Raw genomic sequence first — 25,137 nt, 5'->3', positions numbered from 1 at the left:
GTATTGAAGGGTTGGTGAGGTTTCATGAAACAGTGTCATGATTTCCAGAGGCCACCAGGTGGCGCTGTCTTGGCTTCTAAACCAAGAGCGCCATCTAGTGGCCTCTGTAAACTCATACTGTTTCATCATCCTTGCAATACTGCTTCATGATCACAGGTTCCCAGAACTGCAGTCTTGTGTTATTATATTCACTGGGAAGTTAGTTTTTCTGTCACAGTTTCCACCACTTTCAGACAAGTTTGTCGCTCATGATTCATGTCACCCGCAGCTTACAGGACATTAACTCAGGTCACATGACCGAGCGGTTCCCTTGTCGATAAGAAATCAAGGCGATCGCTCAGGTGAAATGTTGGTACTTCCTGTGGAAGCGTGATCCTGGACAACAAGACGGACACAGGCGTGTAAAATATAGAGTGAGGGTTTAATAATGATACAAACCCACGATATGTAACACTTCAAAGCAGCACATTGGCACAAAGTCAGAAGTAAGACAGCACGGAAGTTAAAAACCTGTCTCCAAAAAAATAAAGAATAAATATCTCCATAAATAAATAAACAGGTTCATATCTCAGGAGTTACTTTCAAACCAATAAATACACACACGGAAACGAAAGGAGAATCCGAATAACCCCGAAAATGAAATACTTAATACAGTTACTCAGAAATGAAACGTTGTTGATTACTCAAATCAAAAGGCACATTAATTAAGATGTGAGAATGTGGGCGACTGGGGGGGGGCTGCGTTGTGGTCACATGACCGCCTCTGCTTCCAACGCATGAGTTCTACAGTTAGCGCCCCCTATCGTATCATCAGCGAAAGTCAGGTCGCGGTTTGGGCCGGTGAGTGTTGAGTGCCGCCTCAGGCTCGATGGATGAACTGTGAAAGTTCTTCTTGGCTGCAACAGGCTTTTATTTTGAAAGCTGGAAACCAAAAGTGGAAATCTGCCCATTTACTGTTGAAAAAAAAAAGAATGGACTCTTGTGAGTGACTAACTGTAAGAACAAATGTGTTGCACATTTTACTTTAAGAAAAGATCTTTGGAAAAGAGGGAAAAGTAAGAAGTAATAAAGAAAGAAAACTACAGTAAAAAAAAGGGAAATCTGTGTTTCTGACTTCCAGTGTGGTTAAAAGAGAAGGAAGAACTGAGAAGAACTGGAGCAAATTAGATAAAACAAAAAAGAATGCTGATGTTTGCTGATGATACAGTATAGTCATCTGTAGAGGGTGAAGAAGAGGAAGTAGAGGTAGCGAACACATTTCAAGTATTTGAGAGCAATGATCTGGACAGATGAAGGAGGTGAAGCAGAGAGTGCAGCAGCATGGAGGCCACAGTGATGTCAGGGCACAGGCTTTACAGAACAGTAGTGGTCACTGCCATGATGTTTAGAGACTCATGAGTCAGGGATGAAGAGGGGAAGGGAGGGAAAGATCAGAAATGAGTCTGTCAGAGAGACATGTGAAGAAGTTTAGAGACAAGGTTAGGGAGGTCAGTTGTTTGGACACGAGAGGAGAGACAGTTTTATAATATAAGTGCTAGAGACGATGGCGAGGAGGACCACCAGGGCCAAAGAAGAAGAGGTCAGAACAAACCACTTTAGACAAAAGTCAACAAGGGACAAGGTGTGGATTTTAAGGAAAATGTAAAGGGGCAGATTCCACCTTTTGGCTCCACTGAAACCTCCCAAGTAATCTTCAACTTTCACAGAGAAGACAGCCGCTCACTCAAACCCGAGGCCAGGGGGCGCTCTACCCATTGGACTGACACAAAAGTACTCTTGTCACACGCACGTTGTGCAGTTGCTTTTGATTCCAGGCCTTGTCCACACTACTGTGTTTTTATAAAGGTCAACAACATTTAACAGAAAAACTCCCCACTGGTTTCAGATTGGAGTGAAGAGAACACTCATTGCTGGCGGAGCAAGGGAGCAAGTGGGTTGTGAGCTACCTGACAGGGAAAAGTCACTGCTGAGTCTGCACAGTATATACAGACATAATCCAAACGGTCCCAGCATCCATTGCACTTGTTAGTAATGGGTAGCTGAGGCATCATGAAACAGTATTGCAGGGTTGATGAAACAGTCTCCAAATTCCCAGAGGCCATTAGATGGCACTCTTGGTTTAGAAATGATGTGAGGTTTCATTGAATAAGCTGTTAAAGTCAAAACTTTTAACAGCAGACAGTGCCACCTGGTGGCCTCAGGAAATCAGGACACTGATTCATGAAACCCATTAGTACTGTGTCGTGAAACCTCATTGACGCATCTCTAACTTCAAATGTAGCTTTACAGAAGGGCTCCTTTCATGCGCACCAATAACTACTCTCCTCACTCAGATTGTAAGATTCTGTGAACTAATGACAACCTGAGATTTTTAATGCATTTGATCCACTAGAGGGCGCACCCATCTTGTTTAAAACCAGTGGGTGAAACTGTCCTTAGGGAAGGCAGAAGCATCTGCACAAAGCTTCTTGTGCTGAAATGCAATGACTATCTTCGCAATGAGTCAACCGCAACTCACCATAGAATTTAGGAAGCTAATATTCGTACGTCGCAATGGACAGTAAGAGAAGAAGAGAAAAAAAAACATGTTGCTCTTCAAAAAAATAAAAAGCCAAAAGCAATTTTTCATTGAACTATGACAAATTAACCAGCGTAAAATTTGGAACTGCCACCAAAACCAGCAACTTGTAATGGGCCTGAAGCATCGTACACCTCTGTACGGAAATGAAATCAGGGAGGAAATCTCAGGTATATCAGGAAGCTAAACAACAGATTTGGATCTAGATGATATGAAAACACAGTAGCGTGGACTCGGGATTGTGGTGTGACGTTCGATCGGACTCTGAGGTCGCCCACATTCTTGAGTTTCAAAAAGCGTTGTGTGTGAACTGGTCTTGGTTGCGGGTGGGGGGTTTGGAGGATTAAATAACATTTTGAAGCGTCATCATTGCAGCTTCCCGTCGATAATTGTCGTGCAGATTCCCGAAACGCTCCGTCTGACTGCAGCGTGAACTTCCTCCCCGGCTGACTTTGGGTCCAGCTCTGAGGTAATGTGCGAGGTAAACTGTGAAACACCAAATCTTGAGAGCTTCTGCAGCATGTAGCGGTGATGGTGTAGTGTGGGGTAGGGGGCGCGTGTTCCATATGTTTTACATTTAATAAAATATACCAAATTAAAACAATCATATATATATATATATATATATATATATATATATATATATATATATATATATATATATATATATATCTTTTGGATTTTTTTTCTGTTGTTTTCTTTCATTAAAAAACGTATATTGGAAACATTGTACACGTCACCTCTGTGGTTCCCTTGGGAGAAGTCCGCTCAGCAAATCCACAACGGAGGCGCCCCACCCCTGACGGAGCCGGTCTGAGCGCCCCCATCAGGTGAGGACTGGCGGTGAAGGCCCCAGGTTGGAAAATCGAGAAAGCGGAATGCAGTGGAAGGCTCTGGGACGTTGGAGGTCCGAAACTGGGTTATCTGAGAGACCATTACCTAAAGCTCCGTCCCCCATGAGACTATTGGTTGAGGAAGCCCCTCCTGCCCCAGAGTCTGGTCTCATCGGACCGCTTTGTGCTTTCCCCCACAGCAGCCGCACCTCTCCCCACACCGCAGGCAGGCGCGCAAAGGCAAGTAGCAGCACATGCAGGGCACGAAGAGCGAGAGTGCCAGGAGGGCCAGCCAGCGGGCGCAGCAGAGGGGGTGCGGGTGGCCCCCCATCGAGTCATCGCAAGAACATGGCTCCCAGAACTCGCCCTCAGAGTCCGACATGCAGTGGTAGAGCAGACTGTCCGCGCACCAAACGCAGGTCCACTGGCGCAGGCAGTGCAGGGCGGGGTCGGGGGCGTCTCTGCAGCGGCCACGCCCGTTCTCCGACGCACTGAACACGGAGCGGCAGTAGACGCAGCGGGACGAGCACGAAGACGAGGCCTGGGGACACGGACTGTCGTCGTCAGGGGAAATGACGGCCGTGTCCCCGCCGCAGCTGGCCCCTCCCCCTCTCTTACGAGTCCGCGATCGAGGCGTGGCCAGCGACGTGTGTATGCAGCAAGGGGACGGAGAGCCTTTGCCCGTCTCCTGGGGTGAACCGGCACCTGAGGACACACCGGACACGGCGTTGGGTATGGACAGGCATGTGGGCGAGGATGAGGAGAGGCGATGGGAGGCCTTGCTGTCCAGGCTCACCGTCACATCACAGCCGGTCGTCCCCACTCCGGCCAAATCCTTCTCAAAGCGGACCACGCAGAACTCCGATTTATCCTGTAGGCTGCCCCCGCCTCCCACAACCACGCCCCCAGTTAGACCCCCAACCATAGTCCTGGTTGATCCGGCTCGGCGGTAGTCCTCGTACCCTCTGGAGCCCCACAGGTCCTTGCAGGGGTCCACACTGCGTAGATCCCCTTCCTCTAACAGAGAGATGGTGGGCGACAGCGGGGAGAGGGGAGATGAGGCTGGGGGTCCGACCGGAGGAGTTGGTGGTGTGGGGGGCGGGGGTGGGGCACCAGTGGGGTTCAACAGGGAAGTCATTGGTGAGAGCTGATGCTGCCCCAGCCTGGTGTGGATCTGTGAGGAAGAATCAAAGAGCAAAATCACTTATAGATCCAATACAGAAAAAGACTTCTGTACAGGCGGATTCCTTGATCTATGGAGCAGAATTATGAATGAAATCTAGGGGTCATGACCTCAAAGTTACATTCAGCTAAATATTACACATAGATATTCACAACTACTCTCGTGACAGAGACATCTCCAGCTGCTCCTCAGCTCCTGGGTGCTCCTCCAGACCATCACCACGACAACAACACACAGCATCACCAGATGGTGATCAACCTCTGGCTCTCTGAACATCACCAGAGTCTTGGATGTAAAACACACCACCACCATCTTCCATAACCACACACCAGAACTCTCCACTGTCCTCCAGAGGGATGTTGGTGATCCCCAGGATCCTGTTGCCTTTTTGGGCAAGTGGTCCTGGTACCGGTACCCGAGTCTGAAACACCCAGACTGGCTCTCTTCAAGGAATCCTCTCTCACAGGAGCTGCTTCTCCTCACCCGTCCATCTTGACCCGTCCATCTTGAGACCACACATGATAATATCAGTGCGAATGCAGACCAGCGCCACCAGCAGCAGGACCTCAGCCACATCTGCTCCTGAGCGAATGAGTCCACTCCCACTGCTGCTTTAATGTCTCAGTGATTCCCGGAACTGGGCGGGTTCACATGGGCGAAACTGTCAGCTACTTCCTTTTAAATCAAACAGAGCCGCTGACGTTGCAGAATTTGCGTCCTTGTCAAAACGCTATGGTTATTAATAACCATTGTACTCTTTCATTCATTCTTCCAAGATTTGGGTGGCATTTATATTACATAGATCAAAACCAATTCAGGTACTACAATAGCCACATAATTCTGCTCGATGGCTGCCTGTTCCTCACGAGGCCGACAATAACAAAAATGGAGGCATAACAAATGAGATCATTGTAGCGCAATTGTGGACGAAATAACATTCAGGTTCATTATAAAGCACCTGAGCTGGAAAGGTGCCCAATCTTCACCCTGGCTTCTTCACTCTTCAGAAACCTTTTCCAAATCTGCACTGGTGCACTTCCATGCGTAACTTTTCATGCATCAACAACAACTCAGAACCGTGTCCTCTCAGTTTTAGTTTGGGGTTAAAGAGCCTCCAAGATGTTTGTAGCCTTGTGTGTAGGCTAACAAAAGAGGCACCCGGGATGTTGTCTTAGATAGGATCAACATCTGTCACTGTTGATTTGACGTTATCAACTTTACACACCAAATCAATCGCAGAGCAACACGACAGCATGATCACACATGTTGAGAAGGCTCACTGAAGCTGAACAGCACGCTCTGACTGTCACATCTATCGGCATATCCGAAAAACTGAAATATTCTGGGCCATCAAATCACATGATCTCATGAGAGTCGCAACTTTTTTAGGCTCACATTGAGTCACCAGGCGACAACATGAGGATGAAGATGATACTATCAACTTTTTCATTGCTTCAGGTGGAGGTTTGCTTTATTTAGTCGACAATGTGATGCAAAAGAACATCAGGAATCCTATCGCTCTGCCATAGTCGGCCGGAGACGGAGCATAGATCTGTAGTGGGTAGGTAGGTAGCGCTTCTCCAGCAAGCTGGACACATGAGCCTCTCCTAGAGCCATAGACCTGAGGGTGTTGGGTGTCTTGGACAGTCTCTATTGGGACACAGGCTTGGAAACGGTCGCAGATTGGAGACAATGCTGATCTGAACCATGGTCAGAAGACTTCAGCATCAGCTCGGCTTGTAGTCAAAGGATGGTTGGATGAGCTACCTGAGCAGGTGTCTGAGTGGTGACCCCGTGGCTGGACCCAAAACTGAACTCCTCCGGCCGCACGAAGCAGGTGGAGGACGACTCACTGGTGACGATGGTGATGGGTTTGGGCAGCATCTCCTTTCTGCTGTTGGACGAGGACTCGCTTCCTGTGTGGGACTGGCAGAAGTGGGTTTGTCATCACTTCGGTCGCCAGTTCACAAAGCTTTCCCAGGTACTCACTGCTTGGCCATCGTCCTCTGTGTCAGCCTCCTCTGGGGTGGACGACGAAGGCGAGTCTGAACCTGGAGGGGGTGAAGAAAGCTTCAGCTGGAGTAAACGCCCCCCACCCCCTCCAAAACAAAAAGCAGCTTGGGTACCTCTGTCCAGCTTATCAATCACTGCTTGCAGTCCCTTCTCGAAGGAGATGGCATCGGCCGGACTCCGGAATGTCAAGCCAAATTTCCGCTCCTCAACTCTCCAGTGATGGAAGATGGGGTTCACCTTGTTGTACACCAGGCCTCTCTGCACCGTACACTCCAGTACCGGCTACACACACACGGAGCAGACTTTCAAAGTGGCCCTCAGGTGGTGGCGCCAAAACACTTACCGCGCGGTCACGCAGCCGCTCTCCGCGGATGACGTACTCTCTCCGCCCTCTCCCGTCGTGGCTCCGCCCCTTGCATATGACCACGTGACTGAGACCGCCACCTCCGAGGGGCACCCACCCGCCGCTGGAGTCGTCACGTGTCATCACCACTGCGCGGACACGCACACTGTGGAGAGAGTGCGCATGCGTGCGAGCACCCTGTTAATCAAAGTGACTGCTGAATCATACGGTTAACACATGTGCGCGCGCTCAAACGGAGTCAGCAGATGAGCGACAGAGAGAAAAGACGAGGCTCAGGCGCCGTTTGGAGCCATTTCCTGCGGTTTGTGCTCTTGAATGAGAGAACGGGCGGATGATGAGAGGAGGGAGGAGCGTTTTGCCTCATAGATGTATCAATGAACGCACCCTGCCGCCATCTCAGGCCCGGTTCTCCTCCGCGATCCGCTCAAACACACGGAACCAGTCCGCGTTTAGCAGCGGTGGTTCTGGCAGACGCGCCTCCCCCCGTCCTCCATCCCTCCTTCACCCCGCCGCACGCGCTCTTTAACGCGCCCATGTAGCCGACATTTTTATGAATGGGACGAAGCGAAGCCGGAGTCGACCTGCGCTTATTCACATTTATTTGGATGCGAAGCGTTTAAAAAAATATAAAGATTAAAAAAAAAGAAGCGAGTGGGTGAGATGATGGAGAGGAAGAGAGGGGTGGGGGAGGGGGGAAGCGAAGGAGGAGAGGAGGGGTGAGAAAGCGAGGGGAGGAAAAAAAAACACATTTCATTCATAAAGTTTGGCTTTAAAAATCATAATGAAACCCCGAGACACGTTGATAAAATCACAACGCCTCCATCCCACCCTCGGCTCGTGCTGCCTTCAATGACGTTCGCCATATTCCTTCTTTTTGCGCGTGGATTTTACACACACTGACAGATTTCGTGACTGTTCCTGTTTGGAGACGTTTGTCAATTGTTGTTGCTGACGATGATAATAATGATGATGATGAACTGCTCATTTAAAGAAAGAGTCCTGATGACGGCTTCACATGGATCCAGCTTGGGTGGATGCTGCTGCGTCCAGACGACGTAATGCTGCTTTATTCCACACAACTGATGCTCACGCTGACAAGCTGGAGGGGCGAGGATGGATGGATGAAATAAATGTAGGGACTTACTCGCCCTCCATGGCTCGGTGTTGCCCGCCGCTTGCAGCAGCGCAGCCCCGGGGTCTCCTCGCACTCTTTGAATCCTCCTTTCAGGAAAGACTTGCGGACTCCCTCACGTCCTCCATCTATCTGCGCCCATTTTGCCTTCTTCTGCGCCTCTCTTCTTCTCTCCCCCACCTTCCCACCTTGATGTCGGTTCGGTGTATCAGGACAGGCTTGAGGTTGCAGCAGCCATTTTCCGCTGGCAGCATCCTCCCTCTGTCCCTCCTCCTCCTCCTCCTCTCTCTCTCTCTTTTCCTCTCCTCTTCCTAAATCACTCCCTCTCTACCTGTTCCACCACTAATCATTGACAGCTTTCACGCTGCTCCACAGTCAACACCACGTGACTCCCTGCCACGGATATTTGATATGTGCCCGTGTTGTCTCCTTAATATCAATTAGCATGTTGATTTTTTTTTTTCATTCAGTAATGACGACACGAGTTGCAGCTGTGCAGGATTAGTACTTCCCTACTTTATGGTTGTTTTCAGAAAGCATCGTGCGATTATTTATTTATGTGTACGCGATAAAGATCATTCACGCTTGTGGTTTTTCATCAGACACGACTGAAAATCCAATTAACCCGCCAACTTAATAAAAGATGCGACAGCGACAACAAACTGGAGTCAGTGTTGTTTGCCAATCTCCTCTTCGTTATTCTTCGTTATTTCCCGTCAGCAGCCTCCTGTAGAGTCTTTGCTTCGTGTCCTCCTCCTCCTCCTCATCTCCAACATTCTTGGTCCATCACTGTCTCTCCACGTGTCCAAACCATCTGTCCTCCCTAACTCTGTCTCCAATGACAACCTCAGTATCTTCATCTCTGACTCTTCTGACTTTGACTCCTGAGTCTCTGAACATCATGGCTGTGACCACTTCACTTGTTGAATTCTACACCAAGCAAGTCCTGTACGTTACGACTCATTTTTACAAATCCAAGTAAAACTCATGTCATGCGATTCCTGTTTGCAGTAACTGAGGCTGGAGGTCACAGAGTCAACTCTCTGATGGGACCTTCAGTCGCCAACAAATGTGCGGGCTGTGTTTCTATTTCTTCCTGACAGGATGATGGTTTATAGGAGTGGATGTACAATAGAGTGATGACAGGCCTCACCAACAACTGAGAGAACAACATTGAGGGCAATTTTTAGTCTTAAACAGAAATCCGAATCTTACCAAGTAGAAGACCAAGTCCATGTCCACATCAGTCATCACCCAGCAGGAAACAAACTCAAAGTAGTTGGAAGAAGGGAATGAAAGAGAGACATTTATAGTAAAATAACACCGCAGGAGAATGTTCTCTTACCTGCTGAGCGTGATGCCGGCGTTAAACTGTTGATGGCGCTGCAGTATTTTGAATCATAAGTGGAAGTCACGCTGAAGCTTGTGGATAGTGGGCAGTCATTCCGAGGACAGTCAAACCACGGTCCATGCGACGGAGAGACTCCTTTTTGCACCATGTTGTATGGATTACAAAATGTTATCGTCTGTATTTCCAAAGCGATGTCGACTAAATATTGCGTCAAAAACATTTGATTGTAACGAGATTACAGCCTTGAAGTTTGTGCAGTCACCAAATAGGTTCGAACTGAAAGTAGCTGCGCAACTCCACGTCATTCGGAGAAGTGACGTCATCGTGACCGGCGGTAGCGTCGTTTCAACACGAAAGCAGATAACTCACCATTCGCAACCAAGGATGCAATCTAAAGTCTGTTTTTTAAATCCAGAACATAAGTAAAAAGCTAGGTCAGCACAATTGACACGTGGTCGTGCTTCCAACGGTAGAAGCCGCTGTTACTTGGCTCGTTGGTCTAGGGGTATGATTCTCGCTTAGGGTGCGAGAGGTCCCGGGTTCAAATCCCGGACGAGCCCGTTTTTTGCAAATAATATTATCAAGTGTTACTATTGGTCTAGGAAAAAGCCATGCAGTTTTGAGAAAACATGTTTAGAAACACAGTTGCATATAAAGAGACACAAACCTGCACAGCAGCTTCCCTTGAGTCCAATTTTTTATTCAATATTTGCCCGCAGAAATGAACACTTGAATTGTGGGAGTGAGAAAGACATCATATATAAATGCAAGTCAAAGGTCAGGTCTATGAATGCAGGGGGTGATGGGTCACTGTGTGGTGATGAAAATCATGGTTCCAAAAAGTTACTTTACTACTCATGTTGTCCTTGGCGTTTCTCAGCTCACAAAGACACAGCCCAAAAATGGATCACACAGTATTGACAGCAGATGTGAGCGAGTGGATCACACGATCATCTCCAGCTGCCGGGCGTACTCGATGACCTGCTGAGCCAGCTCTGTGGAGGGAATGTTGACCTCTTCCGTACGCTGCTGCTGACTGCTGAACGAGTAGTAACCGTCTTGACTCAGACTCCAGCATCTCTGCACCACCAAGAGAGAGAAAATGATTTGCGGTTCTAACGCGCAGAGAAAAACATTTGCCACATTGAACACAAAAAACAAGACAAGTGTTCATCTGACTACATTTAGAACACTGTTGTACTGACCGTGAATTTAGTTCTTGTTTGGTAAACACCACAAATCTTTACAAATTCTCTGAATTTCAAATGTCTTAAAATGAAATGAGACACGCAACTAAGGAAATGGATGAAACAATACAGGAAGACTTCTCAGTAAAGGAGATTCCAAAAGATTCTGTCTTCTTTTCAAGGTTAGATAGGAATACTGCACACACTCACCTTCTTAGCATACTCTGTCATCTTTTTAGGGGAGGAGAAGAAAAGCACTCGCGTGGCTTCATTGAACTGGATCTGCTCGTACGCCTTCTCTATGCAGCCTGCGATCTCATCACTGGAACAATGGCACAGGATCAAATCATGCTTGTCGTGAACTATGAATAATACAGTAGAAACAACACTCACCGTATAGTGTCAAGTAAAATGTCTATAAAAAAGGTGTAGCTCTCGGCTGGGATGTTGCCTTTAGCGAGAAAAACTTTGTTGTAGCTTCCCTCCATCAGGTACTAGAGGAGAGAAAGACACAACGGAAAACAGATCAATGCTCAAGCTCACCAAATTTTAATGATGTACCTCAAGGTACATGAATAAAAAAAACCTTGTCTGGAGCAATGAAATACAGCTGTTGTTGTATCATAGTAGGTCCTGCATTTGATGATAAAAATGAATCCCTGCATTGGCGAGTACCTGGTAAAAATGGTCAAAGAAGGAACTCTGCGTAATTTGGTGAGAATAAGAGAATAATGCGGTCCAGTTGTGACACGAAGTCCGTGCAGACACCCTGACCAGGATGCCACCACACATACCAACTATTGAGAGGCCAGATACCAGTTTTAACCTTATAATTTGACCCGCAGATCAGATCAGGGCAACGCTTGCCTTTTCACCGATTTACTTGCTTTGACAGAGATTATCCGCAGAAGAAAACCAAAACAATTTACTCATGCAAAACTCTCCCACACGACTGATTCTGCAACAATCAATTACCTGCTCTAAGGACACTGGGTGTCGGATGTAGACATTGGTCTGAATGTCTCGTGCGCTCAGTCGTTCCAATTCTGTGTGGAACTCAGACACACGGTTCTGTGACAGCAGGAACAGCAAGTTCAGCCCGAGGATCTGGTGCATGTAGGCTGCCTCGGGCAGCTCATCTCTGTATCATAAAGGGAGAGAACGGTCACTGCATGTTCAGCAGCACAACCACTGGGAGTTTATGATGCAAGCTTCTCCTTTCAATTCCTATAAACACACATCTCATTCAAGAACTTGTAACAGCAGCTTTGAATTACATCTGAGCACCAGAATGTAAAAGTAAAAGCATAATAGGCCACAAAATAAAATAAACTGCAGACATTACTTGTAGTCGAAGTAGTAGCATTTTAGCTGGGCCATGTATCTCTCAAATGATGGGATGTCTTTCTTGAGGATACTCCACAGGGCTCCAATTTCAAGAACATCACCTTGAAAACACAAAGAGGCATTTAACACACGACAGTGCCACCAGACAATTAAACGCTGGATGTTGTTTATTGACACTCACGAGCTAAAATAAGCTGCTGCTTGGTGAGGGATGAACCACTTGTAGGTAAAAAGTTCAGCTCCAGAAGTGAAATCTAAGAACACAGATATCGACGTTACAAAAACAATTTCAGTTCAATGTAGACAAACAATAATGGAAGCTTTAAAACCATTTTTGACGTAAAATTTGATTTATAAGTTCGACGTTTACAATTCTATCGATAGAGATTGTCTTCTTTTGATATCGATCTTCCCATGATACGCACCGTGAAAATATCAAACTCGACTAACGTCTTGTCAATGAATTAGCAAAACAGAGCTAACCGCTAAGCAGCGATTCCCTTACCTTCTCTCATTTAATGACTGCATGGACATAATGTCAGAATTTAATCGTACAACACGTACAACACAAGAAACACAACCGGTTTGCATAGCATCGCTTTTCCCCAAAACACAGATAATACGCCTAACAGCTCTGTTGACTTAGCATCGTTAGCTCCGCTCGGCAGGGGAGTATTGAAAAACAGTCGCACTGTTTGTTTGGAACTATGTTACCTTAAGTTTTCCCAGAAGCTCGCCACATTTGTTCAGGTTCGGGTTCTTTTTGTTCCATTCCGTCTTGAGAGTTTCATAGAGACCAGCGGTTTCCCTCAACGCCATGGTGAGTTTGCAAATAATACGACACCGGACGCACACATACGGTACTGTCGTAAACGCATTCGCTTTGTCGTGAACGGCATCACAACCCCATCGTCTCCTCTTTAACCGTCTTTAACCACAAACCTGTTATTTTATATGGTGGTTAACGTCGGTGGTCTATCGTGTCATATTTTAGCTTTGATCTCGTAATGTTACTATGTATCGTCGTATTACTGTCCAGGTATTTTTACCCAATCATGTGTTGTAGCTTGCAAATGTCATTGATTTTTCTTTTCTCTATTTCACAGTATGTGGTAACTTTAAATGTGGTCTTTGAAATGTTTAGGAAATTCCGTTATTAAGGAAATTCGCTTTTTTGGTCAAATTCTGAAAATGTTGGAATGACGTGATAGTTGCCCCAATACTAGCAGAGAATATTAGAGTTAATTAATATAACAAAAAATGTTATTAGTATAACAGAACAAAAAACGTTTTCTCGCTGATAACGCGCCGTGACGTCACATACCAGAACAAATCGACTGCGCAGGCGCGTGACACAGACGGCGGGCAAGATGGCGGACCAGTGGCTAAACGAGCTACCAAAACACGAGCTTTTCAAAAAACTCGGGCAGAAGTTGGATCCTGCCAGCAAAGGTGATGTGAGAGGAGTCGCTAAGAACCTCACTTTTTGCTTGGGCGGTGACTTTTTCGTTTGGAATGACAGCGAGCGAGTCTTCTACACGACTAACTTACGCCAGTTGAACACCGAGGACAGCAGCAGCGGGAAGTTCCAGACCCTCATGTGCATCGACCCTCCGCGGTTCGAGGTGTGTCAGCTTCTACTGAGTCCGTCCCAGCATCACATCGCTCTGGTGGGCCAACGAGGAGTCTCGGTGCTGGAGCTGCCGCAGCGGTGGGGCAAGAGATCCGAGTTCGAGGGTGGCCGCAGCGAGATCAACTGCAAGACCTCGCCGGTGGCGGAACGCTTCTTCAGCAGCTCGCCGTCTGTGAGTCTGCGGCAGGCGGCCTGGTTCCCCAGCGAGACGGAGGAGTCTCACTTGGTGCTGCTCACATCCGACAACACCATTCGGTTTTACGGCCTGAAGAGTCCGCAGACGCCGGTGAAAGTGCTGCCATTATCGCAGTCGGACGAGGACAGCGGCGTCCGACCTCCCGTCCGCTCCTACGCTGCTTCTCTGGGTGAAGTCGCAGTGGCGTTTGACTTCGGTCCGGCCACCTCCATCCAATCAAAGCGTGCAGTCAAGACCTTCAAAGACCAACTGACCTATCCTCTGTACATCCTCTACGAAAATGGTGAAACCTACCTGTGCTACGCCAGTCTTTTCAATGGTGTGAGGCTCAGCAGACCAGCAGGTCCGCTGCCCATGTATCCGGCGGCCGAGGATAACTACGGCTATGACGCCTGTGCCATCCTCTGCCTGCCGTGTGTCCCCAGCATCCTGGTCATTGCCACGGAAACGGGAACTTTGTATCACTGCGTGGTGCTGGAGTCTGAGGAGGATGAAGACATGGGGGCTGTGCAGACGTGGTCGCAGGGCACAGAGGCCGTACCAGCTCTGTATGTTCTCGAGTGTGTCGAGCTGGAACTGACCCTTAAAGTTGCCGGAAGTGAAGACGAGGACGTTCAGGAGTTTGATTTCACCTGTCCTATCAGGCTGCATAAGGACCCTCTGTGTCAGCACAGGTACCACTGTACCCACGAGGCAGGGGTTCACAGTGTGGGTCTCATCTGGCTGAGCAGGCTGCAGACGTTCCTGCAGTCCAGTGAGGAGGACAAGGACAGTCTCCAGGAGCTGGCAGCAGAGAAACGCTGCATTGTGGAGCACATTCTCTGCACCAGACCGCTGGCGTCCAGCCAGTCAGCGCCGGTCCAGGGTTTTCTCATCATATCTGACTTGTCTCTCGGGGCCACTATGATCTGCATCACCAGCACCTTTGAGTGTATTCTGCTGCCTTTGCTGACATCCATCCGTCCACCGTCTCCTCCCCTGCTCTGTGCTCATCCAGGTCCTGGGTCTGGCAGCTCTCCACTGCGCGGTCTAGCGGGCAGTTCGTTCGAGAAGCACATTCGCAACATCCTGGTGAGAAGCTCCACAAACCCTGTGGTGCTGAAGGCGGGAGATAACAAAGACGCAGCACCGCCCCCTCAAGAGTGCCTGCAGCTCCTCAGCAGAGCCACGCAGGTCTTCCGGGAGGAGTACATCCAGAAGCAGGACATGGCCCGAGAGGAGCTGCAGAAGCGCGTCAAACTGCTGATGTGTCAAAAGAGCAAGCAGCTGGAGGAGATGAACCTCTGCCGGGAGGAGAAGAAGAGTCTGAGCGAGGCAGCTGAGCAACTGGCGGTTAAGTACGAGGATGCCAAGTACCAGCAGGACGTCATCATGAAGAGAGTGAAGTCCGTTCTGGGCTGCCTACAGCGGCGACTGCCCATCTTGTCCAACAGCGAGAAGGACATGAAGAAGGAGCTGCAGAGCGTCAGCGAGCAGCTCAAGCACCTGGACAACTGCATCAAACAGGTCAACATGAAGCTGAACTATCAGAAGTCGCATTTGGACAAGGACGCCCCGGCCAAGAGGAGCAGCGTGACCCTCAACGCCCACCAGAAGAAGGTGGTCCAGGACGTCCTGAGAGAACAGGGGCAGCAGATCGGAGACATGATGAAGCAGCTGAAAGATGTGAAAAACCATTTCAGCTTCTGAGAACTTGAGAATCATATGTTTAATCTACAACCTTTTCTAAACCTTGTGATATGTAAATTCACTAGAATTGAGCTGTTTAACAGCAGCACTTGTTTGGATGGTATCAACTGACTCATGACCGACTCGCCTTTCACTATTTACCGGGCTCGTCTAATCTAAACCTCCATGGCAGGAACAGATCACTTGCATCACAATGAATTCAGAGCTGTCTAAAATCAGTCATCTCACAGGGTTCACAAAGAAAACATGTTCATGTTCACCATACTCAGATGTTTATCAAAAAAGATTTGCTCTTTCTGTTGTCACATTTCATCAGGACAAAATGTCATACCTTTTTTTTTTTTTTTTTTTTTTTTTTTGCTCAAATCTACTGAATAATAAACCTGCTGTTAAACAGTTGACCAACTGACAGATTTTTTTTCAGGAACTGTTCATCATTCTAACATCTCTCCTGTTAAGCAACATATTATTGAAATCCTGAGTCTATTTTTGTACAATTTAATTGGACTTTAAAGTTCTGTACATTGCGTATTATTATTTGCTGGTTCTTTGCGTTTTACTTTCACTGACTATGAGCAGCCAACTTAATCCAACTGTACTGCAACTGCTGGTGTTCGTAAATAGTCTCTAGGTGGCGCTCCAACTCAGTGTATCGCGCTAAATTGCAGCTTTCATTTTTAACCAAAACTTTTTTTCAACGTGGCCGGTTACATTCAGAATGTACAAGCCAGACGAAAGGAACTATCGAGACATGAAACGCTAAAGGAAAGAGTCAGACGTCGAGTCTGATTCAATGTTAGTAGGCGACATTACGTCACAACGACGACTGCTGACGCGTTTTCTCACCGTGGTTCGTCCACTATAACATTCCGGGCAGCAACAGTTCCCACCATACAATGACGTCTTTAAATACTTAACGAATGCGTTCCACGCTATGGACAATTTACATATGGGTATGTTTATTGAGAGGTTCAGTAGTTTCCAATTGAGATTCCTGTAGAGGTCGCCCTCACACCGACCCGATTTAGGAGGAATTCCCCGAGTGCGCATGATGACGCAGATGGAGACCCCGTTTTTTGCTGATCCCGGTGTTGGGGACAACGAGAAAAATGATCAAAAAATGCGTGACTTTCATCGCCTTCCGTCGAGTTTGGGTCCGGTCGTGGGAGGGGAAACTTTCAGGACGTCATAGTAAAAGTAAAGGAATAAAGTGAATAGGAGTTGAATTTTCCATCAAATTCAAAACAAAGGAATTCTCCTAAAGAAAAAAAAATTCTGTTCACTCTAAAAATACTTGCTGATGTTAAGACTTTTTTTTCTGTTGTGAATAAAAATATTAACAGTTATATTTACAGTTAAGTATAAGTCTTTTTATGTCTCAAAAATATTCATTTGAAAATAAAAGCTGACAAAAAGTGTGTTTCTGAGATTATTTGTGTTGCCATCTGTTTGACAGTTTGATCTACACAAAGTGTTTGTGTCACCAAACGCAAAAAGCTCCACATTTGGTCAGGTTAAAGCGTTATTTCCAGCATCAGTTTTATATTTACGTCCTGCTTGTGTGCGCACAGAGGCGTCAGATGTTGTTGAAGAAGGTACAGTGCAGCAGAGGAAAGTTTGCAGACCCGAGCAGATATTAATAACTTTGGGTCGGCCCTCAACATTCCTCACATCTGAGTCACAGTCAAGCCAAGCAGGAGGAGGAAAGATCTCACTCTTTCCCATTTGTGTTTCTTTCCATGGAGGAGTGGAACCGAGTGGAGGCCGCCCCCTCTCAACTCAGAAGACCTCCACACACACACACACAGGATAGTGTTAGCTCCTCAGCCACATAGTTTACTCAGGAGGAATCCAGAGGAGCGAACACGCTGGCAGCAGAGTGTGTGCTCTGTGAGATAATAAGAGTGAGAGAGTGGTTTTGGAAAGTGCTGGTATGGAGACTTGGCTGTGGAGCGTGTGAGTCACTGTGGCTCTGTCACCAGGACACCAACGTCCTGTATAAAGTGGAAGCACACAGTTGAATGGCCTGCTTCATCTGAGGGCGGTGCCCTTTGTTTTTGAAGTTTCCAACTTTGATTTTTTTCAACAGAATAATCTGCACCACGATTTCAGTCTTCAGTAAAATGGATGCCAGGACTCCTCAACTGTCCTTCTGGTTCCTTCAACCTGAGCAAGTCTTGTCTGGAGTCAAGTAAAGTGAGTCCCGACTGTCTCGGGTCACGACATCCTTCCAGACTAAATCAAAACTTAACGTTATCTTGATCCAGAGACTCTGATTTTTGACTCCCTAGTGTTATGACTCGCATGACTCAAGTCATAGGAATGAAGTTAGCATCATCTGATTCCAGTTGAAGAACATCGATCAAACACATTCATGTCCTTTTATTTGGTTAAAGGAGAACAGATGGGGCAGCTTTGTACAGTAGTCAGTAACATGGATCATTCAGTCATCAGCGTGTCATGATATTTCACCCGACTCACTCCTGCACATTTTCAACAAAAAAAAAAAAATAGAGCTAAAGTTTGAAAGTGCGGAAACTTGAGAAGAAAAAAACTGAATGGTGATGGACTCGCTGTTCCTTCCTGACATACACCTTCGCCATGGGCTGCAGGCGACGCCTGACTAACTCATCGATCAACGTGTTCATCCAGATGCTCCCTCTGATTGTCTCTCTCTCTGGTCTGAGACACAGTTGAAGAATGAGGAAGCCACGACTGCTAATAGTAGTGGGGCCGTGATTTGCTTCAAGCAGAGAGAGCAGATTGTTAAGACACGTTTTTGAGGTCTATACCAGGTAAACCCCCTTGGAGGTGTAAGGCATGTCCAGGAGATGAGCTGTAGTTGGACAGGCTCTGATGCTGGGTTTGCCCCTGATCTGACCTCAACAAAGCAGCAGGAGATGGTCCAATAATGGCAACTTTGACCCCTCCCCAGACGCTGCGGGCCCCAGAACTAAATGCTGGAGCCACACCTGCTCATAGTGCATTCAACATTTTCTGGCATCAGGCCAGGAAATCTGCTCCAGTCTGCTTTCAGACCAGATCGGAATATTCTCTTTCTGAGGGAGGCCTTCCAAAACAGAACATAAGATCCTCTTACGCTTTCTAGGTAGCTAATATTGACAAGCAAGATAGGGATTTATCAGGTGAAAGAAGCGGCGTCACAACAACAGCTCTATGTCTGACAGTTGAATCAGCAGTTTGTCAGCTAAGCAAGGCTTTTGAATATAAAAATACTGTCTTCCAGTCATCGCTGAAAATGGATCCAACGGCTCGTTGAAAGTCGCTCACATGCGCGTGAAATGCTGCTTATCGTACAAAGCACGATTCACATACTCCAAAGAAACAAAGCTACCTGACCTGTGAGAGTTTAATATACAATCGTTTGGCTGTGAACAGGTTTTTTACTGCGTCAGTCTCAGAAGGCTGAACTTTGGCTCCGGTGGGAAACAAGCAAATAAGGAGTGTAAGGCGAAGAAGAGCGGCGAGTCTAGGCGTCGGAACCTTTCTGCCGACGTTTGGAGGGCGGGACCAGGCGGGTGGGGAGCTCCGGCGGAAGACCGTGGCCATCCAACTTCACCTCGATGAGGTGGCTGGCCAAGGCGAACTCTTCGTCATCCAGCATCCCGTCGCGGTCCACGTCGGACAGCTTCCAGATGCGACCCAGCACAGAGTTGGGCAGGCGGGAGCTCACCATCCAGTCCCTTGCCTTGGTGCCGCTCAGCTTGCCCTCATTGGGAGCCAGGTTGTAGAAGATTTCGTCATATTTGGGTTTGTCTTTGTTGACCACCCAGTCTTCCTCTTCCTCAATGCCCTCGCCATTCTCCTCGCCAAAGGGGTCACCCTCGATGAAAGGTCCCACTCGGGTTCCGAGGAAAGCTCCTCCCTGAACCCCCGGCTGGTCCGTGGCCTCCAGCTCCTCCTGCCGCAGGAGAGGCATCAGTTTGGCGATGTCTCCGGACAGCAGCTCGTCCAGGGCGGCCATCAGATTCGGCTTGAGGGTTTTGAACTTGGAGAAGTCGTGAACCATCAGTTGTTCCTTGGGATGAGAGGACAATCGGTTTAAGACACCTCAAGGCTTCACCTATCCAACAACAGTCACAACCTTCAGTGGTTGAAAAAAAAACAGGCTTGTTCTAAGCAAATTCTGAGTTGAAGAACTTTCGGTTCCACCTATGTTCTGAACTTCACAGATCAAAAAGGGTGAGTTACAGCTCCTCACATATTTTCTTCTGATCTCTCTTGACTTGATCCAGATGCTAGGACACGCTGGCGCTGCTCACCTGCATCTTAGCGCAGTCTGGAAAGTCTCCAGCAGAGATGTTGTACTGCAGCTGGATCTTGGAGAAGATGACGGGCAGCTGGTAGATCAGATTCTTCTTCTTGTTGTCCTTCCTGAAGACGCTGGGCATCTCCTGCTTCAGGTAGCTGATGATGTGGGCGTGCACCTAAGGACGCACGACACCTCACTCCCTGAACCCACAGCTGCAGACAGACCTGTCCACTTACCCGGACCAGGCGGGCTCTTTTGACCAGATCGTTGAGTTTGCGGAGAGCTGCGTTGCGTGGGAGGTTCTGGATATCGGTGAATAGATCCTCCTCTTCCAGCTCAAACAGCTTGCGGTTGTCGGTGACCATCAGTGGCTCCGACCAGAAGGAGCCGATGTAGACACGTAAGACCTCAGGGGAGCCGAAGACCTTACCCAGGGACCACATGAGGGCTCCATACACCCTCATGAGCTGCTGGGTTCCAACCATGTCGGCTTTGTTGAGCACAACTCGGAGCTTGTCCTCGTTTCCCTTCAGGGCACCGATGGCCTCGGAGAACTCGTCGGAGATCTCCAGCTTGTGGGCGTCGAACAGCAGGATGATGCGATCGACACGCTCGGCGAACCAACGCAGCACCGCGGGGAAGTCGTAGCCTGTTGTGGTGGACAGGCAGAGGGCAACAGTCAGAGTTCTGAAGCCTCAGAGGGGGGCAACAACAAACTCATTGGTTGGTAGCAACAACGGCAAAGGAGGCCACGCAAGGAGGGCAAGATATGAACTGTCGACCTCGATGATTGTCTGAACCCTGCCAGAGCAAGCTCCAGCTGCATCTCAACCATCATCTCAACAGACATCAGCTGCCTGTCATGATCAGCTCTGACAACAGAGACTCTGAGTAGAGCCATCTTCTTTATCCATCTGAACAGAAGCCCGTAGAGGCGCCTCCACTTTCACAAGAGGGAACGCTAACTCTGGATATAAGTGACATCACTGTCCATCTTCAGCTCCTCAGACGAGGGTCAGCTGGTTCCGGTCTGAGGCCATCGATCTTGTTTGTGAGTGCGGGGAGACTCACGTATTTCAGTCATGTTTCCTTCGTGTTAGTCCACCATGCAGTTCACTTCAGTGTAGCTGGTTAGCTGCTCAAGCTGTTTAGATTAGATTGTTAATGATGTCACCTTCATACGTGCCTGAGGATCGAGCACTGAGTGAAGCCACGCCGACTTTCCGTTGCATCTTGTCCTTGTCCAGTCCATTTTATTGCTTTAAAATATTACTTAAGATGGGCACTCATTGGCTGACACACAATGAAGCCCCGCCCCCTGTGATGATGGGTCATACCAACTAGTTTGACCACCGACCCAGCAGACTCATGACCTTAGTGCTTCAGGACGTACAAGCAACACACATGCACATGAACACAGCGACAAACGCTGGCAACATGCACACAATCAGGATCATATATGCTCACACACCCTCCTGAGCAAGAACACAAAGCTGGGATTGTGTAACACACACGAGCAGAACACACACACACCATATCCTAATAGATACACGCATGCATTCACAAATACACACATGAACAGGCCTGCACAGTCATGCATATACACAAGCTCACAGGTGAATTCTACACTTTTGTATGTACGAATATTTGCAGTCTGGATGCTCTGACCACTACGGGGCGCCAGACTTTGGCTGGAGGCCAACGGTTGCCACTGTATGCCAGCTCAGCATCAGTGTCAGCGGGACTTCCTCTCCGGACGGTGGCGCAGCAGAAGTAGGTCCATGAGTTAGCCGGGGTTAGGGTGAGTCTGTGAGCGGATGTTCAGGTGCCTCAGCAGGACCCCGTCCCCTTGCTCCCCCTCCTCACCTTTGCCAGCCCGCTCACCTCGGCTGACTCTCTGCTTGGCCCCCGACAGGATCCCGGGCGTGTCGATGATGCTGATGCTCTCCAGGACCTGGTTGGGTATCTGGGCGCACTGAAACCTGTAACGACGGACGCCGGTCAGTGGGGGGCGCTCAACAGACCCCGATGGCCGAAGGTCACAGAGGTCAGATCCCGGATCCGGGCACTGCCCACTAGCGTCAGGCCATTGTGTCAGCGGCCGCATAGCTGCAGCTTCCTGCGTCGCAATCAGTCGCACAATCCAACAATGTGTCTGGCTAACGACAGCGGAGCACAACAGATACACAACTTCCTGTGGATTATGATCTTAACGAGCTCGCCAGCTCCCAGAGCAGGAAGTTGCACACTAGTACACACACAAGGACTCGCAGCGAAGACTCCCAAACAAGACCCCAGTGGAACATCAGTCTCACTCTAACACGCGTACAGAACAGACAAAGTCACATGCATATTTAAGCACACTAAAGGTTGGACATACACACCTCACTCAAGTGGACACACACGTTGCAGCACAGACACAACCGTGCAACAACGGTACAACACATAAACACAACCCCACACAAACAAACACACACGTCTAAATGACAGAGTGTACAAGCGGCCGGCCCACACACACACACACATATAAACACATATTTACATAGACACACACAGCAGCGCATTGTTCCACTGAACGCTGTGACATCAGTGGAAAAACTGGACCCGGGCAGGCAGGCTGAAGGAAGTTCATTAAGAGTCTTCCAGAAGTTTCCCCTGTTGCCATGACGACCTCTGGACCTCGGCTGTCGTCGCCTGCCGGTCACATGACCCTCCTCATTTTTCCACAAATAAGGGGCGAGCGCTCTGAAACCTGGCACGAGGGCGAGACATTCCTCCTCTTATCTCCCCTCTCGCACTCGGGTCCGGTCCCGGTGCTGGGGGCGCAGAGACAGCTCACCTGTTGAGGAAGGTGTTTCCGAAGGGGTTGAGCTTGCGGAAGGGTTTGTTGGGGTCCACGATGAGGGCGTTCCCGGGGATGACGCCCTCCACCTCGCCATGCATGATGGCGGTGAAGCAGTCGGTGGTGGGTTCTGGTCCCACACGGCTGCCCGGGATGTCCTGCTCCAGCAGATACCTGAGGGTGAGGAGCACAGGCCACGTGGTTACTTCTCAGCTAGTTTAGTTTCTGGAGGTGCTTCAAATAAAACGTCCGATCATGTGACTTGTCATCTTTGTAAGACGGTCTTACTTGATGAAGGTGGTCTTCCCGGTGGAGTACTGTCCCACCACCAGCACCATGGGCTTGTTGTCGAAGTCGGCGTCCTCCAGGCTGGCAGAGTGGAAGTCATGGAAGCCGTAGTACTGCTCCAGAGGGAGCAGCTTCTGGCGGTACAGGGACTTGAGTCCCTCGGTCACGGTGCGGATCACCTCCGGCGCCTTCTTCACGTCCTTCCGCCCCCAGCGTGACATGACGTCCACCGATCCCTGGAGCTTCTTCTAGTGAGGAAAAACCTTCAGATGCTTCCTGCCTGGAACAGAGAAGGGTGGAGGAGAGACAGATGGAGTGAAGGTGCGATAGAAGCTGTGAGATTCCTGAAGGAGGATTCATCCTGTCAGCAGTGGAAAAAGTTCAAACCCAACCCTGCGTCGGTTGCACTGAGAGATTCCTTTCATCTCCCCTGGAACGTCAAGTATGGCTCCATTGTTCGTTGGAGGAAAAGACCTCTTGGAAGGTCGACTGGACTCGGAAAAACAAGCTCCAGAGACTCCAAGTTTTGCCATAAACAAGCGCTCCTTACTCTTCGGTCACAAGACTTCGCTGGTTAAAATGGCGATGCTGTGACTGAGGAGAATCAGACCACCGCCATTACAGTGCTCCATCTGGACTGTTAAACTCTCAAAAAGCTTGTTGGGAAATTCCCTTCTGGATCTTCTAAAGCCACAGATAAACGTATCAGAAGCAGCTGGAAAATCTCACCTACCAGTTCTTCAGCTGCGTGATCCGCACTGGCCGTGCCCTCTGGAAAATACTTGAGCTTGAGGAGACAAAAAAGCTTCTGTGGCTGGAGGTGCAGCGACATGCACGAGAGGAGCGGCAGAGGAGGAGAGATGGCGGGAGGGTTCGGCTCGAACGGGTCTCAGATGAAGTCCGGGGCTCAGTGAGAGGCAGAGCCCAGCGGCAGACTTTCCTTTTCCCTCCCACAGAGTCGCACCTCCTCTCAGAGACGCCTGGCACAGGATCGTGGCAGGGATGAGCTGTGGCCAGAGGGCGAGGAGGAGGAGGAGTTCATGGACTGATAATCATAAACTCCTGCGCTCTGACTCAAACGCTCTCCTCAGGTTCCAAGATTTCCCTCAGACTGCAGGAATGCTGCTTCTGCAACAACAAGTCGTCCCAGAGCCTCTTGGTGAGATGAGGCTCTGGGCAGGGGCATGACTCCGGGGGGCCACTCAGACTTTGTCTTGATAAGGTTTGCTTTTACTTTTACAATTGTTTTTTTGTTACTTTTTAATGGAAAATCTTTTTGTTAGTGGAGCTTCTCTGTTGAGAGTTTGTTTTTGTTTATGTTTGGGATGGGGTGGGGACTGGTTTCATTGTTATGAGAATCTGAAGCTCCGAGTCCACTCCTTGTCCAGTGTATTTTTTTGTCCCATTCTTAACTTCGATTCGTACAAACATACTTTTTGCTTAGGTTTTTTTTTGTGACCATCTTCTTTGTTTCTTCATTTTTAAATAGGTCTTTTGACAGTTAATACTTTTGGTCATTGTAATTTCCTCATCAGATTTTCAGTTAAGTTTTATTTCATACTTTAAAGGGTATTTTTTGTTATTTAGTTCTTTTTACAGCCCAGTTTCGTTTCAGAGACTCGCAACTTTATGTGAATCTCAGTACACAATTTAGAAAGTTTGCTTTTTGTGTTGAGGACTGTTTAGATGCCCTAAATTTCTGGAGATATTCAAACTTTTCATCATTTTGTTCATTTACTAGAGTGTTTCTCTTTTAACAGTTTGTCTTTCTCCCCACAAGTTGATGTTTAATAAACACCTCATTTTTTAAACCAGATTTTTGTGACATTGTGTTATTTTTGGTGTAGGGTTGTTTTAACAAACAAACTTTTTTTTTCCAAAATGAACATTTCAAGTTTTTTTCTCCCCTTAATATCTCCTTTTATGGTGTCAACAGTTTCCTGGGGATTCTGTTGTGGTAGTTGACTTTGCTTCTTAAGAGACAAATCATTCCCCGACCTTCAACCAAAGGGTATTTTAGGGCAATATTTCATGACACAGGTTCGGGAGTGAATTGGATCAAGAACCACTTTTTTTGTTTTTGAGATATTTTGCAGCCAGCTGAAGGTTCAGTGTCTCCTACAAGCCACGGACTGGCACCACCCACAAGCGGACCTGTAGCGTGGGTCGTTGCATGACCTGAGATATGAAGGTAAACTCTGGTAATCCACACTCAAGAACCAAGTGAG

At 48.2% G+C, this 25,137-nt stretch overlaps 4 protein-coding genes and 1 non-coding gene across 6 annotated transcripts; 2 read left to right on the top strand and 3 right to left on the bottom strand.

Annotated features, from left to right (window-relative positions):
- Positions 1-421: 421 nt before the first annotated feature.
- Positions 422-8,473, bottom strand: spred3 (sprouty related EVH1 domain containing 3). The gene is made up of 6 exons (XM_053873858.1): positions 8,116-8,473; positions 6,951-7,116; positions 6,721-6,889; positions 6,584-6,645; positions 6,362-6,520; positions 422-4,585 (listed from the first exon to the last, which is right to left on the bottom strand). The coding sequence occupies exons 1-6, from the start codon at positions 8,124-8,126 to the stop codon at positions 3,581-3,583; spliced, it is 1,572 nt and encodes a 523-aa protein (XP_053729833.1). The 5' UTR covers positions 8,127-8,473; the 3' UTR covers positions 422-3,580.
- Positions 8,474-9,942: 1,469 nt separating this feature from the next.
- Positions 9,943-10,014, top strand: trnap-agg (transfer RNA proline (anticodon AGG)). Its single transcript has one exon. It is a non-coding gene; the product is annotated as a tRNA-Pro (tRNA).
- Positions 10,015-10,138: 124 nt separating this feature from the next.
- On the bottom strand, positions 10,139-12,927 carry psmd8 (proteasome 26S subunit, non-ATPase 8). Its single transcript, XM_053873035.1, has 7 exons — positions 12,703-12,927; positions 12,170-12,242; positions 11,987-12,089; positions 11,617-11,782; positions 11,035-11,135; positions 10,852-10,963; positions 10,139-10,534 (listed from the first exon to the last, which is right to left on the bottom strand). Exons 1-7 carry the CDS (start codon positions 12,805-12,807, stop codon positions 10,397-10,399), a joined length of 798 nt encoding a protein of 265 aa, XP_053729010.1. The 5' UTR covers positions 12,808-12,927; the 3' UTR covers positions 10,139-10,396.
- A 215-nt stretch (positions 12,928-13,142) lies between these two features.
- Positions 13,143-15,859, top strand: nup88 (nucleoporin 88). Its single transcript, XM_053873032.1, has one exon. The coding sequence runs from the start codon at positions 13,359-13,361 to the stop codon at positions 15,504-15,506; it is 2,148 nt and encodes a 715-aa protein (XP_053729007.1). The 5' UTR covers positions 13,143-13,358; the 3' UTR covers positions 15,507-15,859.
- A 2,020-nt stretch (positions 15,860-17,879) lies between these two features.
- On the bottom strand, positions 17,880-23,925 carry ehd2b (EH-domain containing 2b). 2 transcript variants are annotated; one of them, XM_053873033.1, is made up of 7 exons: positions 23,643-23,925; positions 22,910-23,189; positions 22,619-22,795; positions 21,646-21,761; positions 20,016-20,428; positions 19,790-19,954; positions 17,880-19,545 (listed from the first exon to the last, which is right to left on the bottom strand). In XM_053873033.1, exons 2-7 carry the CDS (start codon positions 23,128-23,130, stop codon positions 18,997-18,999), a joined length of 1,641 nt encoding a protein of 546 aa, XP_053729008.1. In that variant the 5' UTR covers positions 23,131-23,189; positions 23,643-23,925; the 3' UTR covers positions 17,880-18,996. The 2 variants fall into 2 exon arrangements, with proteins under 2 accessions (XP_053729008.1, XP_053729009.1); XM_053873034.1 differs by having other exon boundaries at positions 21,664-21,761.
- Between the last annotated feature and the right edge of the window lie 1,212 nt (positions 23,926-25,137).

The sequence above is a fragment of the Synchiropus splendidus genome, chromosome 8, assembly GCF_027744825.2.
Source record: "Synchiropus splendidus isolate RoL2022-P1 chromosome 8, RoL_Sspl_1.0, whole genome shotgun sequence".
NCBI classification, from domain to species: Eukaryota; Metazoa; Chordata; class Actinopteri; order Syngnathiformes; family Callionymidae; genus Synchiropus; species Synchiropus splendidus.
This window is presented reverse-complemented; position numbering and strand designations above follow the sequence as displayed.